The sequence below is a fragment of the Electrophorus electricus genome, chromosome 1, assembly GCF_013358815.1.
Source record: "Electrophorus electricus isolate fEleEle1 chromosome 1, fEleEle1.pri, whole genome shotgun sequence".
Classification (NCBI taxonomy): domain Eukaryota; kingdom Metazoa; phylum Chordata; class Actinopteri; order Gymnotiformes; family Gymnotidae; genus Electrophorus; species Electrophorus electricus.
Window position 1 is genome coordinate 10,922,877 of NC_049535.1, and position 19,624 is coordinate 10,942,500.

The 19,624-nt window shown below is 50.8% G+C and overlaps 1 protein-coding gene across 4 annotated transcripts in view; it reads right to left on the bottom strand.

The window, feature by feature from the left end:
- agap1 (ArfGAP with GTPase domain, ankyrin repeat and PH domain 1) overlaps positions 1-19,624 on the bottom strand; it is a 97,638-nt gene that overhangs the window by 18,324 nt on the left and 59,690 nt on the right. For all 4 annotated transcript variants that reach the window (XM_035523514.1, XM_027004625.2, XM_027004626.2 and 1 more), the window contains 6 exons: positions 18,032-18,187; positions 17,829-17,921; positions 10,246-10,350; positions 8,634-8,793; positions 6,433-6,594; positions 4,536-4,697 (listed from right to left, as the gene is read on the bottom strand). In XM_035523514.1, coding sequence (XP_035379407.1) covers positions 4,536-4,697; positions 6,433-6,594; positions 8,634-8,793; positions 10,246-10,350; positions 17,829-17,921; positions 18,032-18,187 — 838 coding nt within the window. The remainder of the gene's footprint in view (positions 1-4,535; positions 4,698-6,432; positions 6,595-8,633; positions 8,794-10,245; positions 10,351-17,828; positions 17,922-18,031; positions 18,188-19,624) is intronic.

The following is a 19,624-nucleotide window of genomic DNA, read 5'->3' on the forward strand; positions in this document are numbered from 1 at the left end:
TTAGCCAACGCTGGCTAACTAACTACCTTAGCAAACTGAAAAGAACTTGGTCCCAAGGCACTGCTTTACTTCAAACTCAAAATCAACGTTAGTAACACAGTGAGAGGTCAAAAATGTCAAGTGAAGTTTAATACAGCTCATGTCTAATCATCTGGCTCTATGTTAATGTCTGACGTCAGTATTAGCTGTTAATCACCCCATCGCCACAACCTTTTAAGTATCACAAATAACTTGTACAAATCCCGTTAAACGTAAAGAAAAACATATTAACGTGAGGAGATCTTACAGAATTAATACAATACAACCCCCCCCCCCCCCCCCCCAAATATTAGATGTGTAATTTAAAATATAAGTTTGTCATTTGACCCGTTCTGTTCCAGGGGAACGGGCGGGGTTAAAAGCTGTACTGCAGACAGCCGCTAGAGGGCATTAGACACATAGTGGCCTCACTTTTCATACGCTATTTGTATATACGGTCTATGGTGAGGAAAGTTATGGGTTTTATATAAACGCACAATATGACTGCAGCGTTTGCTTTTCAGTTCTCCTGCCCAGCGGCACAACAGGGCACAAAAACCTGACTGGGTGAATACCGAACTGAGGTGTGTTTTCCATGCAGAAGCTGGGGGGAGGGTGTGCTGAAGTCAGGATGGCCCTTCCCATCAGTCCCGGGCAGTGGTCCGTACACCTGAGCAGCTCCACCCACTCTTTAAATAACACCTCGTTTTGCTGCCTGTGTCTGTGCCACTTTACCTCGCTCTCTCTCTTTTCCCCATTTCCTCCTCTCTCTGTCTCTCTCGCCCACATCGCCCTGAGGACAGCAGGGACATTTGTCGCACAAGAGTAGCCGTAGAAATATAAACTGTCTCGCTTGCTTCCACGCAGGCCCATGTCGAGCAAATAAATAAATAAACAGAGGCGTGTGGTGCAAATGAACCCCGCGTCCCCTTCATGGTGATATTTTCCACGCAATAGACTCGGAGGAATATTAGCGCGAGACTGAGGTGCTAGGGGGAAGATTTACATGCCTGGCTTACCTTCAGAAGTGAGCGTTAACCGATAACGACTACTCTATTATGAGTGCGTTTAAAACGGTCCTCGACGGCCGCTCGTGCGGCTTTTCTTGCTGTGCCGACCCCCTGCCTGCCGGGGTAACGAAGCGGCGTGACCGTCTGCGCGAGCTTCTCTCCCACCGTCAGCCCGGCTGCTTTGAGATCCTCCCTGTCCCGTCTGGATAATGTTTCAAAGCGCCCACCCCGTGGTCATTCCCAGGCCGTGACAGGCCAGGCAGCGCGGGTGCGTGCCGCGGGGCGGACGGAGGGCGCGCGGGCGAGTGTGTGTGAGGAGGCTTTGTCTGGAAAAAGAGCTGGACAGGTGAGCTGCGCAGGTGAGCTGAAATCGGAGGAGCCCTCCTTTGGCTAGCTGGGCGAGGCCTGCAAACCGCCGCTCTGAGGCGGACGATCAAAGAAACGCCGCCGAGACCAAGCAGTGTGAGGACGATTGAATGGACGTTAGAGAAGCAGCATAGGGAAGAACTTGACCGTGGAGGGGTCCACTACTCTGACTGGACCTGCCATTTCAAATACAGCTCTTAGTGAGGCAGAAGTCTTACTAAGGAATGTACGTACACGCTACGGAGGTGAAGTGAATTGGTAAAGTAATGGACATGGATGCACAGGTGTGTGTGTGTGTGTGTTTGTGTGTGTGTGTGTGTTCTGCATAAAGCAGCATGAGAGCAGTACCTGGCTGACCGCACGTGCGTGCGTTCTGCGTAAAGCAGCGTGAGAGCAGTACCTGGCTGACCGCACGTGCGTGCATGTGTGTGTGTGTGTGTGTGTGTGTGTGTGTGTGTGTGTGTGTGTGTGTGAGAGATAAAGTGGTTTTAGGCCACTACCTGGCCATCAGAGCTGATGAATAAGCGATGCGCTGACAGGCTGATCCTTCACTGTGCCGTGGGTGTGACAGCCGGCCCCTGCCCCACACACACCGCTGCTTAATGGCTAAATTGGGACACTGTTACTAATCGCTTATTGAATAATGAAAGTGACACAGCTGATAAAAGATTTCAATACTGTGGATTATTTATAATATTTCACTTAAGTGCCTGGCAGATGAATGGAGCTCAGCCAGCAGAGTGGGAAACGTCTGACCACACTCAACCTTCTCAGAAAAAAGACCAAAAAAGAAGACAAAGCAGATCTTCAGCGAAAGAGGACAAAAAGGAGTGTTAAAATGAGTCAGAAAATAGAGGGGGGGGGGTGATGGAGAGAGAGACAGGGGGGGAAGAGAGAGAGAGACAGGGAGGGAGTGGGGGAGAGAAGGAGGGAGGGAGGTGGTATAAAGAGGTATTGAACAAATCTGCATTACTCACAGTGGTCTGAGACCAGAAGCGATCAAAGACCCAAATCTCTCTTTTCTATAAGACACAGTCAGAGTGCTTCTGATTAAAGGAATCTGTCTCACTGCAGAGCGCAGGACTCTTGGCCTTCTATCGAGCTGCACAGGAGAGAGAGCACGACAGCCCTCGCCTCCAAGGTGAGGGTTATTAACAATACGTGACTGACTGACGTGAATAAAAGATTGTGGTTATTAACTGCGACGATGAGCCAGTGTTTCAACACTCCAGGCACGCCGCACTTCTGTGTGAACTCGAGAAACACTCTGCACCCAACTCCCGTCACCAGGGGCGGAGATGACCTCTGAAGAGACTCCGCCTCCCACACACGGGCCCGCCTCTCACGGACAGCTCTGCCCCTTGCGGACAGCGCCGTGCTCAGCCACTGGACTCATTACTGATCAATACCAAACTGCACGACGACGACGACGGACACAATTGACAGGTCTTGTTCACCAGCTAAAGGAGCACTATGTGGGTGGGCTTTCTGATGGATCTTGGCCAATCGGACAACAGCCCTTCTTCTGCAGTGAATCCAGTCCTCTGCATCCACACGGTGGCGCCATTGAGAACGTTTTCCTGCCCAACAGCCTTGTGAAAGTACAGCTGGTCTGTACCGATGGGGACCATACGCAGCGAGCAGTACACGGCCATAAAAATAAAATAAACTACTCCACAAGAAAATTAGTCCACGTGTTAGATGTCTATGCAACATGTAGAAAATGTTTTCTGCAAAACTATAAGAAAAAGTACAACACTGATAATCCACATTAGTCCACATTGTGTAATATATCAGTGGATCCATCAGATATTTTGCTAAACTAGATATTGTAACTTAATTTTATGATGACATATTTGCTACACCGTGAGAGTGCGCGCGCGTGCACACACACACACACACACACACACACACACACACACACACACACACACACACTTCACTGCCATCAGATTGGCCCCCTTTGGGAGCGGATCAATAAGGGTGATTGGGAGCGATTTAAACAAGCACTAATCCTACACTCCCAGGAGAAGGTGACCACCCACACCAGCCCAGTCCAATTAATCACACACACTCTGGGCTGACACACACTCATCGATCATCCCAACTTACTCTCCCTCACTCTCTCTCTCCCTTACACACACACACACACACACACACACACACACACACAGAGACAAGCAGGTTATGAAGTACATACTCTGCTGATGGTGCAAGCAATAACACTCAAGTTATTCTAAGAAAACTCAATACAGTGGATGTGTAAGAATGAACGTGAAGGTGTCATTCATTAAAATGCTAACGACAGCAATAGCATGCTAAACCATCACACACACACACGTTCACAAGGCTTGGCGGAGCAGTTCGCAGTCTGTGCAGAACCTTCTCGTGCTCCACAAGTTCATTCTAGTGTCATTAATGAACATGCTAGCAGACAACACACATCTGTCGGAACCTGACACACGGCCCCAATCTGGAATGTGCGTGTGCGTGTGTGTTCTCAAATTCATTTATACAGCACATGCTGATATAAAATGTTTTGTGAAGTACTTTCCAAACGTCTGGGTCCAGGCCAAGGGGGACAGCGCCAGGGACAAACTCCCTGGGTGGCAATAAGACAGAGAGAGGACAGGGACCCCACCCTCCACCGGGACATAATCACCAGGCCATGCGTGATTAGGACATAAATATACGCTTCTTGTAGCTAGTCCAGTGTGGCTGCCTCTCCCATGAGAAAGGACGGGGGAGCTGTAACATTAGAGTAATCGGTGTAGATGAAGTGGGTGGATGAATATGACAGTGTGTGTGTGTGTGTGTGTGTGTGTGTGTGTGTGTGTGTATTTTTCATCAATGTGGGCTTCAAGTCTAATAAATCTCTTGCAAAACTATCAGCTGCTTCCTGCAAACAGACGTTGTAAAGTCCAAAACATTCGCCTGTACCAGGCAGGTAAAGAAGGAACAGGTGGACACAGACGTCCAGAACGGCCAAACTGGAGACACGTGCTGTGTGACGGCTTGAGACGAGGAGCGTGTGTGGTTGTGGGGTTGGTCCAAGCAAGGGGTGTGGAGGGTTAAAGAGTGGAACCAGTCCCGGGGAGGGAGACAGGCGGAGACAGGCGGAGACAGGGAGACAGGCGTTACCTTCTGCTGTCCCAGAGAAGCCATCCGCTTTGAAGTTGCTGGTGCTCTTCTTTCTACGGTGCTTCTTGCGGTTGGCATGCGGAGAGGGAGGGGGGTCCATCTTAGGACTGGTGGTACTAGAAATACTGGGACTGGAACACACCGAGTCTCCCAGACCAGTATCTACAGCAGAGAGAGATGCAGACCATGAGACAGAAAGGCACCGAACATAGAAGAAACTGCAGAAGAGAGAGAGAAACCCCATGACTGGACCCAGGACTGGTATGGTACTTTAGTCATACAGCAGGTCCACTCTGAACTGAATGCTTTGTCCCGCTACAGACAGTGAGACTTTATGCGTCATGTCCGTGAACTCTGACCTCTTGGTCATCACCAAGGTCACAGTGCCTCATCCGTGATTTCACACTGAGGGGGGACATGCCTCACCATGGGCACTTTACCTTACAGCACTGGGCGATGGTGCAGTACAGCTAATTGTTTTAATATTCCGATAGGAAAGAGAGTGAGCGAGAGGGGGAGGGAGAGAGGGGGAGGGAGAGAGGGAGAGAGAGAGGGAGAGAAGGCTCCCGGGCGAGGGGTGACAAATCAGATCCTGTGTGGTACAGGTCACCCACATCATTAGGGTTAAGGCTTACTTATTAAAGAGATGACGAGGGGACTGCATACACACACACACGCACATGCACACTCCACTGCGGACTACCACACCACACACACCAGTCATGCTCATATATCATTACATACAATATGAAGAAATCCTGTATTGTTAATCCGGTTATCATTTGTTAACCATCATAAGATCAGCTGGCGTGGGACTGTGGCGTCATGGCGAGACGTCCAACACTGATTGGTGGGCTGTAGGAGTCCTGAGCACGCTCAGTTGCTCCTCTATTCTTTAACGCTGTCACTATAAGGGTCTTCACGCCCATTAGGACATGATATAAGTACACCGACAGACTCTCCATGAATCCCAGATGCAGAAATAGAATCGCAATACAATATTTTGATTATATTGTGCAGACATATTGGTGTTAGTGACTATATGAGTTTAGTGAGAGGAGGACCGCCATGATGGAGAGATACCCACAGTGCTGCATGGTGTGTGCGCACGCACGCGTGTGTGTGTGTGTGTGTGTGTGTGTAGAGCTGTCCACTGTGAAGGCCCCTGGGAGCCTGTTTAAGCTGTTCACGGCTGTAATGGTTATTAGACGTTGGCACGGTGCGTGTTAGCTGGGGACTGAAGGCAGCTAAACACAGACAGACGACAAACCAGCCACGACTGCTAATCAACCGGCAAGCACACACATACGCACACACACATGCAAATGCACATGCACACACACTTCAGTGCCATCAGATTGGTACAGGCACATGTGCACACACATACAGCCTGTGCAATGTGTAAGTGTGTGTGTGTGTGTGTGTGTGTGTGTGTGTGTGTGTGTATGTGAGTGAGAGAGAGAGAGAGAGAGAGAGAGAGTGTGAGTGAGTGAATGAGTGTGTGCGCGCGCGCGTGTGTGTTTGAATGTGTCATTGATGATGTGAACCTGTTAGTACCCATTACTTTGATAAACAGTTAAAGCAACATTAGGGCTTGACACTACAATCAATGAGAGATGTATGAGGTTGTACAGTGTGTGTGTATTTGTGTGTGTGTGTGTGTGTGTCTCCATGCTGACTGTTAACCGATCACCGTCTCTTTAGTGCGTAACCCCCAGGCGCGTGCACGCGTGTGTGTCTGCACGCTGACCGATCACTGACTCTTAACCCACAGGCGTTTATGTGGCTGGTTTTCACACAGTCCCGCAGGAGTATAGAGGTACTGGGAGGAGTTAAGGACAAGGTGAGGTGAGTAGAGCTACGGGTGAGTGGGCGGAGTCATGGGCGGTTCTCATACCTGTGCTGACCCCTGAGTTGGCGATGACAGTGGCGTCACTCCACTGGTCGGCGCTGGAGACAGAGTAGGAACGCTGGTGCATGCTGTCGGGCCGGCTGTTAAACGACACCAGACTGATACCACTCGCCATCTGAGACACTGAGGAGCTACTGCTCACTGAGCCTAGAGAGAGGGAGAGAGGGAGGGGGAGAGAGATGAAAAATTGAGAAGGTGAAGTTCTCAGCTCAGGCAATTCTCTCTCTGATAAAGATCATCCAAGCACAAGACTCCGCCCTGCAGTAAGTGGAAGTGGCCAGTGTCACACAGCTCCCTGTAAATGAACATCAACATTCTTGACCCGAGGCAAGCCTTTATTGGGACAACCCGGCTCGAGGTGAGGTCACCAGGTGAACCCGCACATTAACAGACACCCACAGAGTTAACCACGTCCATCCGGACAGTGTCGGGTCAGGACAGCGTCACGAGCACCTGTCCACAATCCTACACCCAGGATGCGAGTGTGAGGGACAGCAGTGTGTAGGAGGACCAGCGCAGATGGACGCGGGCATAGACTCCGGAACTGTTCCCAGACAAAACACCACATCTGTGTTAATGGTGGAGGGCGTGACCTCAGGGCGCAGTGAGCATTACGGCGGGAGTAGTGGTGCTGACCAGCGTCTGACCCTTCAGGCTGCTACCCGACTACCCTTTCAGAGCATGGGGCAGGGGGCAGGAACATGCGCACCATCAAATGTCACCAGTCAATTGAATTTGCTCCAAGGCGGATAAATCGTACAGCGACACCATCGAGGAAATGGAGAGCACGCGCACACACGCACTACTACTACTGCACATGCACGCACGAACACACACACAACCATATTACTACTGCAGACCAAATACATAACACACAGATACATACACACAGACACACACACAAACATGAGCACACACACACCCCCAGACACACACAAACACAAGCGCACACACATATGTGCACCCCCCCCAGACATGCACACGCATACACACACACACAGAGACAGACAGACACACGTACCCATGAGCACACACACATACACGCACGCGCACAAACATGAGCACACACACACACACACACACACACACACACGTGCACCCCCCCCAGACATGCACGCGCATACACACACACACACACAGAGACAGACACACGTACCCATGAGCACACACACATACACGCACGCACACACACACACACACACACACGTACCCATGAGCACACACGCATACGCGCACGCACACACACACGCACGCGCACGCACACACACGCGCACGCACACACACGCGCACGCACACACACGCGCACGCACACACGCGCGCACGCACACACGCACACACACGCGCGCACGCACGCGCACACAGACAGACAGACACACGTACCCTTGAGCACACACACATACGCGCACAGATTCATCTGCTCAGCGTGTAATGACTGAGCCCGTGTGTAATTGGAGGACACTGGGACAGATTAAGGGCGCCTTCTGATGGCACCCAGGACCAGGACCTGGTCTGTGAGCCCCAGTCCTCGACTTAAAGCTCTCATTACCTTCCAAGTGAGCAAGTCATTCTACCCCCACCCACCCACACACACCCCACACCCCCCCTCCCTCTCATTAGAGCTCATTTCAGAGCTGCCTGACTCGCCAGCCAGTGCTGATTGCATTAATATTCATGACAATAATTAGTACATGTATTATGGGTCACTGAATATTCATGCTATTAGTTTGGTCCTCCTGTAGAACTGTGTGTGTGTGTGTGTGTGTGTGTGTGTGTGTTTTGCATTTTATATTTAAATGATTTTGTTCTCATTCAACATAATCAGTATAAACAGTAGATTCAGCAGTTTTGCAGTTAATGTTATAAATATACTGTTAGAAACAGACCAGTTCTATTAGTAGAAACAGATTACATAGACTGGCCATCGACATAAACCTCTATAACCCTCCACAACCCTCAGTAACCCTCCACAACCCTCTATAACCCTCCACAACCCTCTATAAACCTCTATAAACCTCTATAGCCCTCCATAACCCTCCGTAACCCTTTCATTCCTGTCACTTCAGTGCTAAATTCTCTAACATTTCTGAGCAGATTTTTCACTAAGATGCACTAAGCCCCTTGAACTGAATCCATCATTCAAATGGATCTGGTTTGGTTTTGTCAGTGCCGCTGAGGTCTGAGCTCACCTGCAGGCTGGCCCAGCTGCAGACTGCTCATGTCCTTGGCTAGGCCGTTGGGTTTGGGGCCCGGTCCGGCGGAGATGGCGCGGGGAAGCCTCTTCCCCGGAACCTTCACCGTGGTCCTCAGAAGGTCGATCTCCTTCCCGTGTACATTCTGCATGTAGTCCTGGAGCAGCAGAAGGAAAATGACACTTTAAAAAGAACAAGGCGAACGGGAGCGTCCACACACCAGCCTGAGCACGGAGGCAAGCCGACGCGACGTTACCCCACCTCCGCACGGACGCGGATCAGAGCCGGAGCATGGGGGTCCGTGCTCAGCACGAGGCTTCGCCCGCGCTGATGATGAAAAGTTCCTCGCCGCTAATGGGGACGCAATTACCAGAGGCAAGCTGTTGCCATACCAGCGCTTGAGAGCCCCCCCGTTGCTTGTTAAGACGGGGAGAGAGCACTCAGCTTTGAAGTGCCCTATAGTGGGTCCCCACTGAGACACAGACGCTTGGCTAGCTGCTCTAAACCCCATGCATGCACATACGCGCCGATATCGACCCTTCATGGCATCTGATTGGCTCTGATCCAGTGTGCGGCAGCCACTGGTGGTGTGTTCTCGAACTTGAAGCCTGGCCCCTGCTCTCTGGGTCAGGAGACCCTGCGGAGGTGGGCCAGGAGAGGACGTGTGGTGCTGTGTGACATCAAGGCCAGGCAGCGAGGGAGTGCTTCATACAAGTGGGCATTTGTACCACTTCTATATAGACGTGGATAAAGACACTTGAGGGACAGGAGGATTAGGAGGGGCTCCTTTGATAGGGGGTCTTCAAATGAGTGGGTCTGATGAAAAGACCGTCTAAACAAGTGCAAGCAAGACAGATGGGAATAAATCTGACGTTCTCTGGAGATCACTGTATTATGCTCTGAAGTGTAGCTGCATAAACAGATATGTCTCACAAAAGGCGAGTTTAGCAAATGGAAATAAGCTTTAAAAAAAAAAAAAAAAACACCAGCACACTGACGGTCTTAATTGGTCTGAATTAAGTGAATTAACAACTGCCTGTTGGCCGTTTAGATGATGCTGCACGCTTCCTTGACGAGTGACGTGTTTTGGTGCTAATTATGTTGCCTCTATTGCTATCTACTTAATTAGCTGCATTAATGCGATTTTTTACATAGTTCAGCAATTGAGGGGCCTGATTGAGTTTCATTCTATTAGCCTCCACAAACCCCCTAATTGATGTCTGTGTAGGAGACGCCCACTCAGGAGAGGGAGACCTTCAAACATGGGGGGTAGGGGTATTCTGGGTAGTGTGTAATTCCTCCAGATTTGAGCAGGGGAAGTTAACCATGGTGAGTCATGGTGGGTACACCTGCAAAACACTGTAGCGTTTGTGCTGGTGTTCCAAATTCTTGGCCTCTGTTGAACACTGAACGTCATCACTGATACACACGATACCACACAGCATGAAACAAAACCATGTAGAATGCAAACACATCCACAATGAGTGTGCAGATGTGTGTGTGTGTGTGTGTGTGTGTGTGTGTGTACGCACGTACAGACGTGTAGGCTAGGGTGGTAGGTGTGTGTGTGTGTGTGTGTGTGTGTACACGTGTGTGTACGTGTACGTACGTGTAGGCTAGGGTGGTAGGTAAGCACTCCGTTGTCACACAGTGTTACATATTTCTTCTTCCACTCTTTGTTCAGTGACTTTCCACTTCTTTTTAAAAGCATTCCCTGTTAAGAGAAACACACACAACCAGAAAATATGAGTTATATTCTTTAAAGTAGAGACTCACATCCTTTTGAAGTAGAAAAAGGATTTTAAATGTTTTAAACATTGTTATGTTCATCACCACACCTTCACCTCACTTACAAAAGTGCCCACATCCCCACTCCTTCACACACCTCTGTGAGAGGTGGAAGATGTGTTAGCTTGCTCCTCTTAGCATGGGTGTGTTAGGGTGTTTGCCGTAGCATGGGAGTGTTAGCATGTTTGTGGTACTGTGGGAGTGTTAGCGCATTTGCAGTAGCGTGGGCGCGTTTGCCTTAGCGTAGGTGTGCTAGTGGTGGCGTGGGCGCGTTTGCCGTAGCGTGGGTCTGGGTGCGAGTGTCAGTAGCTGCACTCTGACTGTTTAACGCTCAGCCTCGGCCAGGTTCATTAAGCACAGCAGGAATAAAAGCGTCCACTGGTTAGTAATTACGCGGCGGCGGCCGTGTGTGTCACTCCGCTGGACTTGTTAAACATTAACACGCAGACAGGGCAGACATTAATAGAGTCTTTACTCTCACTGCCTAGAAGCATGCCAGGAACGACCATAATATCTCTCTCTCTCTCTCTCTCTCTCTCTCTCTCTCTCTCTCACACACACCCTCTCAATCTCTTTTTCTTCTCAGCATCACTCTGCTGTCACAGAAATGCCACGTTCCCTCAATGTCACAGGCTGACCAACGGCATGTAATTATGTGGTAATTGGTATCTAAACAAAGTTTTGAACAAGCCCCACACAGACAGTGGAGTGCTGGTAGACAGTGAGATTCTGGTGTTAGACTCCTAATAAGAGCTCTGTGAGAGAAACCCAACACCACCACCAAGTGCTTGCCACACCAGATACCCTGTGGAACGGAAGTACGGCAGAGCTGAAATTACTGGGCATGTCATGGTTAGTGCTACAGGATGGGAACGCACACACACACACACACACACACACACACACACACACACACACACAGCTCAGAATCTGATGTCAGAACTAAAAACTCTTGCTTCCAGATCCTAGCCTTGAGTGATGTCACCCCAATTGTGTGTGTGTGTATACTGCGTCTGAGTGTTTGCGATGGGGGGTGGGGCAGGGGGGTCAGGCATGTTTCCGCTGGTGTGTCTGCACTGGGAACAAGGGAGGAGCTGACACGCACGCACGCACACCCGCTGGGTGCTAAAGAGGAGCTGACGAGCTTTTTAATTTCCTAAGGAGGGTGCAGCCTCCAGCGAGACAGCTGTCACGGGGCGTGATCGTTTAGTCCTTCATCAGAGAACCAGAGAGAGTCTCACCACACAGGGTGTGTTCAGAGGTGAGCACAGGAGTGAACGAAGAACTAGAGAGAGAGAGAGAGAGAGAGAGAGAGAAAGAGAGAGAATTAAATAAATAAAGAAAAAGTGGTTGGAAGAGAGGTGTGTGTGTGTGTGTGTGTGTGTGAGAGAGAGAGAGAGCAAGAGAGCTACAATCTGAGATCTAAAAAGCGAGAGAGTGTGATGGAGAGAAATGAGACCGTGCTTTAAGGACCAACAGCTTCCTGTGCAGGTCTGGAGTGTTGTCTCCACACAGCCATATTTCTCCCCGTGTTTCAGCGCTGTGTGTGTGTGTGTGTGTGTGTGTGTGTGTGTGTGTGTGTGTGTGTGTGTGTGTGTGTGTGTGTCCGCCCCACCGTGACGTGCAATCGTTCTGTGGGCGAGGCTAATTGAACACCGTGCCGTGCCGCCAACGGACCTCGCGCTCATCATTTAAGACGGCGACGGGCCACGTCACGCCCGCCTGTATTTTACCTCGCCGTAGTGTGACAGCCTGCAAGGTCTCCCTGTCTGGGGGAACAGGGGAGATAAATAAGCCACCCCTCCAACCCCCCGCGCAGAGCCCACCCCCCAAACACTTCCCCACACATGACCGTATTAGCTAGTGAGTGCCATCACAGGAAGAAAAAAAACCTGCTAATAATGTGTCTGGATGAGCAGAAAGAGCCGAACATTCAGTCTAAAAACTACAGACAGGCTGCGGATAACATCTGGTGCAGCTGTAAAGCTCCTCCCCTTCCCAGGATGGCCTGGACACGGTAACCACCCTGCATCCACCAACCGGAGCCTCGGGTGCCGCAGCTGCGGACCACCCCGGCGCGCCGGCCCCCGGGCCTCACTATCTCCTGCGCCATCTCTCCCGTTAGGAGACAAAGGATGGACGCAGAGTGGTGTGAGCGCAGCGGCACGGTCGGGGTTGGACGCTGACCGGATCCATTTCCCGCACGTCTGCAGTGGGCAACGGGCTGACAAAGGGCTGGGTGTCTCCCCGGAATAGACGCATTGTTCTTGGGAACGCCATCGAGAAGGAAGCTAATTTAAAGGTGTGTGGACCTGTGTGTTTTTGTGTGTGTGTGTGAAGGGTTCAGTCAAAGTGATGCTGTGTCAATGGCAGAGTTCTGTATCACTGTGGCCATCTGATCTGGCCAGCACAGGCTGTGAGGGCACAATCTGTAAGGCCATTTATCATGAGCAGACAGAGAGGAAACAACACACACACACACACACACACACACACACACACACACACACACACACACAAACCCAGCCACCAAAATAAGCCAACAGTAAACAACACATGAACACAGAGGTGCAGACAGGGTGAGTTCATCTTAAACCAGACATTCTGTCCTGATGTTTGCAACGTGACTGACGGCCCGGTCGCTGTGACAGCAGCCGAGCGTCTCTGAGGAGCGGTGAAACCTCAAAGACACTTCATTGGGGAACAGAAGGGTTTAGGCCATTTTAAAAAGACATTCTTCATCAACTAGGAGATACATGTATACGTATCATACATACAAGCAGGCATGGCTACACACACACACTTTTTCTGGACCTGTGTCAGTTAGATCACTTTGACAGTTTTCGCTAGCGTGGCTTTAATTCTGTGGGACTGAGACTCGTCACTTGTGTTCAGTAACGGTGCGATGCTCAGTAGTCCATGCCCGACTGGGTTAAGTGCCCAGCGGAGACGGCACAGGCGGGCACTGCCCACCTCAGCGCCCACAATGTCACCCCAAGGGCGCACGCGCACACACAAACGGCAAAGCATCATCTTCATACCACTGCAGGAAACACAGTTGCCAACGTCAGCTTAGCAAAATCTAAAGACTCCACCATGACTTGGGTTTGCACATTTGGTGAAATTATGTCCAAATAAAATTACACGGGGGTGGGGTATGGGAGTGGGGTATGGGGCGGGGGAATTTCATTTGCGGGAGGTTAGCGTGCATGACAAAAATGCCATCTTGGCCAAAATGGCTCCGAGCAGTGACAACCTTTCCCAGGGAAATGATATTTTTCTGATCCCATGGAAGGCGGATCATGTCACACTCGTTAAAGGCTTGATAGCGGGTCTTTAATATTCACCGTCTTAATTAGGACTGCAGTTAATTTCATTAAATTCTTTCGGTGCTAAATGAAGCAGATTATGAGCCATCTTTTATTGCGGAGCGTGAAATTAGAGCCCGCCTTCTGCCAGGGCTTGAGCCAAACTAATGAAGTACAGGGTAAATAACACCCGAATTAACCATCCAATTTAACTCCTTACAAAGCACCCTGCTCACAGGGGCTAAAGCCCGCCGCACGTCTACGCACCAGAACACACAATTACAAGCACCATACTGATTTCCCTTTATGATGGAGAGAGACTTCTCGACTTCATTTCATAAAAAAAAAAAGAGCAAGAAAAAAGAAAGAAGGAACCATGTCCGAGAGCAGAGGGAAGATTTAAGAGAGGGAGCGAAGGGGAAAACGCAGTGTGAAAGAAGTTCACTTTAACAGAGTGAAACGGACAGAGACGTTACAAACGGGCTTTAAAACCACGCTAATGGCGAACGAGGGCGGGCAATTCCTCGGGAAACGTGAACTTTTAAGGAGGAGGAAGAAGCAGTGCGAGGAGGAGGCCAGCAGCAGAGCGAGACGGAGGAAGAGCCGTCTGTACAGAACCAGAGGAGTCCCTGCTTCTGCTCCTCCGGTCTGCTCCCGCCACACCTCGGCTCCTCCATCACGGATTCTCTCCTGAAGTACTCGCTCAAATTAATTTGTTGAAATGCTCCCGTAAAACGGCTCCGTCAGGCGGTTGACAGAGACGTGTGTGAAGCTCTCGGTGGTAATTATCGGCTAATTAAGAACGCGGAACAGATGTTGGAGAAATCGGAGCCGTGTCGGGTCCGTAAACAAAGCTGGCGACCATCATGTCGGCACTTAGCCACTTTACAAAACATTCAACAACTCAATAATGAAGTCATTTTCTACATAAACATATCTTACTGGGAATTAAACTCTCCTGGACAAAATTCCCGTAGTCAAACGAATGAAGAAGAAACTTGATAAAAATAAATAAATGGAAACATAAAACACAGCCCCTTATTTCAGGAAGTCTAAACAGCCACTTGTCAGTCAAAACAAGAGCAGCTTAATAAAGACGTCAAAGAAGTATGAGTTGGCCTCCAAGACTGGACGTGCAGTTCCAGCCAATACAAACAAAGAGAGAGGTCAGAGCTTCCGTCGTCACGGCGACCCTGGCTGACACACCTGACCCCGGCACGCCCCTTCTGTGGGGTGACGGCAGGTATTGCGGTCTTCCTCCACCACCTAATTGCCCCAGAGTGGGAGGCGCCCCTGTGCTCGTTAGCGGCGGTCTCGTCCGCTATGGCGTGCGAGTGCTTTAACGAGGACTAACGAGGACTAACAAGGACTAATAAGGATGACCTCCAGCACCGGAGCAGAGCCGCGGCCCGATAACGAGATCCCCGCAATCGGCAAAATAAACTACAGCAGAGAGGGAGAGGAGAAAAACACCCATACACACCACACGCACACACCGCACGCGCGTGCACACACACACACACACACACACACACCCCAATCTAATCCCTCAGAGATCTTATCCCTCAGAGTAAACTCTCAAAGTAGCCTAATAGTACAGCAGGTACCTTCACCTTCTTAGACTACAGAGGTGCAGCAGATCAGACATTCTCACAGGTTCAGTCCAGTAAGATTGATCGACTACCATGACCACACCTTTTGGGAGGAGCCAACATTCTGTGAGCTACGTCTCCCAGACAGGTGACTGGGAGAAGCTGAGGTTTTGAATCGTGTCCTCGCAAGAGCAAGCACACCGCAACGCGGGAGTGTGTGGGTTGAGGAACAGCCATCGAGGGACAGAGAGTGACAAACACGTCCCCCAAGACGCTTAGCAGCGTGTAAGGTACACAGAGACACAAACACGTCCCCAAAGGCGTTTCGCAGATCGTGAGGGACAGAGAGACACAGAAGCACGTCCCCTCAGACGGTTAGCAGCGTGTGAGGGACAGAGAGACACAGAAACACGTCCCCTCAGTGTGTGAGGGAGGTGACCAATGTGTGAGGGCAGCCTCGTTAAACTGTAGAGTGACGGTGGCGCTAATGGGACGCGTGTAGACACTAGCGTGCTAATCGGGGAAGAGGAGTGGCCACAGCTACAATGACGAGATGCTAACTGAGAGCGACATGTGGTCGCGAGGAGGAAAAGCCAGCCAACATCCACACTGCAGAAAGGAAGCTGTATCCAGGGCTGGTCCAGCAGTGCTGTCCTGGGGAGGGGGACGTGTCTCCCAGCCTGTCTACCACCACTGGCCATCTATCCACCAGTAAGAACAGTTTACCCACGCGCCTCCCTGTCAGTCTGTCTGTAGGGGTTTGGTGCAGACAGGGTTAAATTTGACTCGATTAACACTTATTCTTTCCCATTACGTTAAAAAATAAAGAAAGAAAGAAAAATAACATTGAGGTTGTTGTGTGAACTCAAGGTCATATTTAAGGAGTTAACATGACAGTTGGAGGTGGAGGGGGAGGGGAGCGGAGAGGGAAGAGGGGAGAGGGAGGGGAGAGGGGAGAGGGGGAGGGGGAGGGGAGAGGGGAGAGGGGGAGGGGAGAGGGGATCACTGGCTGTGTCTCAGGAGGACAACGTGATCATGATGAATGCAGGTGGCTGATTGATCTCCTCAAGAGATGACAAGCCCTGGTACTGTAGAGGCCCCTCATCTGTATAAAAGAGTGTGTGTGTGTGTGTGTGTGTGTGTGTGTGTGTGTGTTTACGTGCTCCATCACACTGCAGGGGTAATGAATGCCTCATTTATGGGGCTGTAGAGCAGAGCCCAGGACCTACACAGGCACTGTTCAGCTCTCCAACATACTCCCAAACGCACGCCCAAACGCCAGCAACATTAATACAGGATCAGTCACTTCTCCACATCCAAGCATCCACTAGTTTCTTCTTCATGAGGTTTATTAAAGATGACTCCGGGGGGGTGGTATCGGTAAACAACCCTTACAGACGCAGAAGAGGCGGTCTGTGTGGGGGAGGTGTCTAACACACGGCGCAGAGGGAACAGGCCTCAACCACACACCAAAGAGACCACATGTCACATCTCTGCAGTGGTCACGGTGCCCCATGTCCACCTACCAACTCTCTCTCTCACACACACACACACCTTTCCATCTGCCACCCCTGCTCCACACTCCATCTTTAATTACTGCTGACCGCAGCAGGCACAGCAGGCACAGCTGGCAGGTTGAGCAGAGGCTGATTCAGAGGGCCACCCAGGTAACTGTGCCACTCAGGTAACTGTGCCACTCAGGTAACTGTGCCACCCAGGTAACTGTGCCACCCAGGTAACCATTTTAAACTGGAGAAGGTTGTAGCTCCAGCTGTGTGGCGTGAAACGTCATAGCTTCCTCTACTGAGCAACTGTTCTCTCTAGAACAGAGTGTCCTGCATGCACGCTCACCCCAGGGCCCGTGCACATTCCCACACTCACCCAGGTCCCGTGCACACTTGCACGCTCACCGCAGGGCCCGTGCACGCCCACCGTGCCCGGCAGCCTCTGGCCATCTCCGTGGTAGCGCAGCACATTAATAAACACAGATCTCATTTAAAGGGAGCGCTAATCAGAGATGCAATTTGTTCATTAGAAAATTACAAACAAGGCCTCCACGCTGACATGAGAGGGCGCGATTAGCGATTAGCGCGCTAATTACCCAATTCCTACACTCCAGTTGAGACATAGGATGTCTGCGCCCCCCCCCCCCCCCCACTCTTGTTTGTAACAAATTAAACTCAAACAACTCAAACAATCTCCGCTGAGTGTGCAGGGGGAGGGGCTGGAGGTTCACGCTACATCACCAGCGGGCCAATCAAATCGCTCACATATAGAGGAAAGCGCCCCTGCCTATCACAGCTCACCACAGAAGGGGGGGGAGGGTTGGGGGGCGTTCCTGCTACGTTTCCTAATGATCTCATTTCAACGCACAGGAGACTGCAGCTGTAATTGATGTCAAGTGTGTGCTTTCACTGTGTAATGAAGAAGAGCACATCAGTCGGGCCCAGTGGGGGTCCGAGTCCTTACACCCCCCCCCCCAACCCCCCGGGGCGGACCCGTACCTGTTTAATGGGGATGGCCCGGCCGCTCCCGATGCTGTCTGCCCGCCACTCCATGCCCTTCTTCTCCTTATCCGGGTCGCTGGCCTTCCGGGTCTGTGGATCGAGACGGCGCAACTATCAGATGCACACAAGCGCTGGGACTAAGGTCGGTGTGTGTGACTCAGTGTCTGCGCGTGTGTGTGTGTGTGTGCGCGCGTGCGGACCGTAAACAGGTTGGAGCGGCGTTTGGACTGCTTGCGGACTGGCGTGGGCGTGTTGGCCGTCTGGGGCACATCGATACGCAGCTCCTTCTGACTCGTACTGGGAGTGGAGGGCACCGAGGACGAGTAATCACTGAGACTGCCGCCGCCGTTACTCGTCTGTCTCACACAAACACACACACACATTAAAGCCTTTTAATCCAGGTTACACTTAAAAAGCGTAAAAGTGTTTTTGCCAAATCTTAACCATACACAAACAATAATTTAAATATCATTTTAAATAAAAATCATTAGTAACTGAAGTATCGTAGCTTGACGGTGTCAAACAAATATGTACCCCCTCCGAATGTGTCCTGTGGTACGTGGCCTACACAAGACCTCCGAATGTGTCCTGTGGTACGTGGCCTACACAAGACCTCCAAATGTGTCCTGTGGTAACTGGCACCAGGAGGTTAGCTGCAGATCCTTTATGTCCTGTTGGCTGTGAGGTGGGGACTCCATAGATCAGACTTTATTTTTCAGCACATCCCACAGATACTCAGATGATCAGACTCAGATTTGGGGAAGTAGGAGGCCAATGGGGGGTGGGGGTGGGGTGGGGTTTACTCTGCTGCAGGTCACAGTGTGTGTGTGTCGGGGGGGACCTGGCCATCCATGTGATACAGAAGAAAACGTGATTCCTGAGTGCAGGGCACCTTCCTCCACTGCCCCATGGTCCCGCTCTGCTCCTGTGCCCACTGGAGACACTACCAGAGTCCGACTGGGCTCAGCGGACTCACTGTCTTCTGATAAATTTACCTTTATCTGTGCTACAGTCGCTAAGTGGGGTTGGACCCCTGCTGGGCTGGTCCTCGACCACCACACACAGTGAACCGTGGGGGCCCAGGACCTTGTCACTGGTTCAGTGGACCAGTTTCGGTAGGTACTAACCAATTAATAATGGGAAAACCTCACAGTACCTGCCATTTCAGAGATGATTCAGAGTGTTTGTTGGATGTAGCAGCTACCAATGTAGCTCACTGTCCTGATATCCTCACTGTCCTGATGGACCCCCATTGCTCACACCATGCAAAATACTGACACAGAAACCAGTATATGCAGCTGTGCTGTTTCACGTTTTCTCTTAACGCGCTGGGTATTGGAGCCCAATCGTGTTCACGCATGATGTGATCTTGGGTCCAGCGTACAGGAGTGATGTCACTGTGACATCACAGTGACGCCGCACAGGGCCATGCGTTAGCATTATCACCGGTGGCTCTTTTCTGCACTGCGGCATGCGAGATCAGACACTGTGTTTAGAGAGGGTGCGATTGGACCCTGTGTTTAGAGAACGTTAGATCGGACCCTGTGTTTAGAGAACGTTAGATCGGACCCTGTGTTTAGAGAACGTTAGATCGGACCCTGTGTTTAGAGAACGTTAGATCGGACCCTGTGTTTAGAGAACGTTAGATCGGACCGTGTTTAGAGAACGTTAGATCGGACCCTGTGTTTAGAGAACGTTAGATCGGACCCTGTGTTTAGAGAACGTTAGATCGGACCCTGTGTTTAGAGAAGGTTAGATCAGACCCTGTGTTTAGAGAGGGTTGGATCAGACCC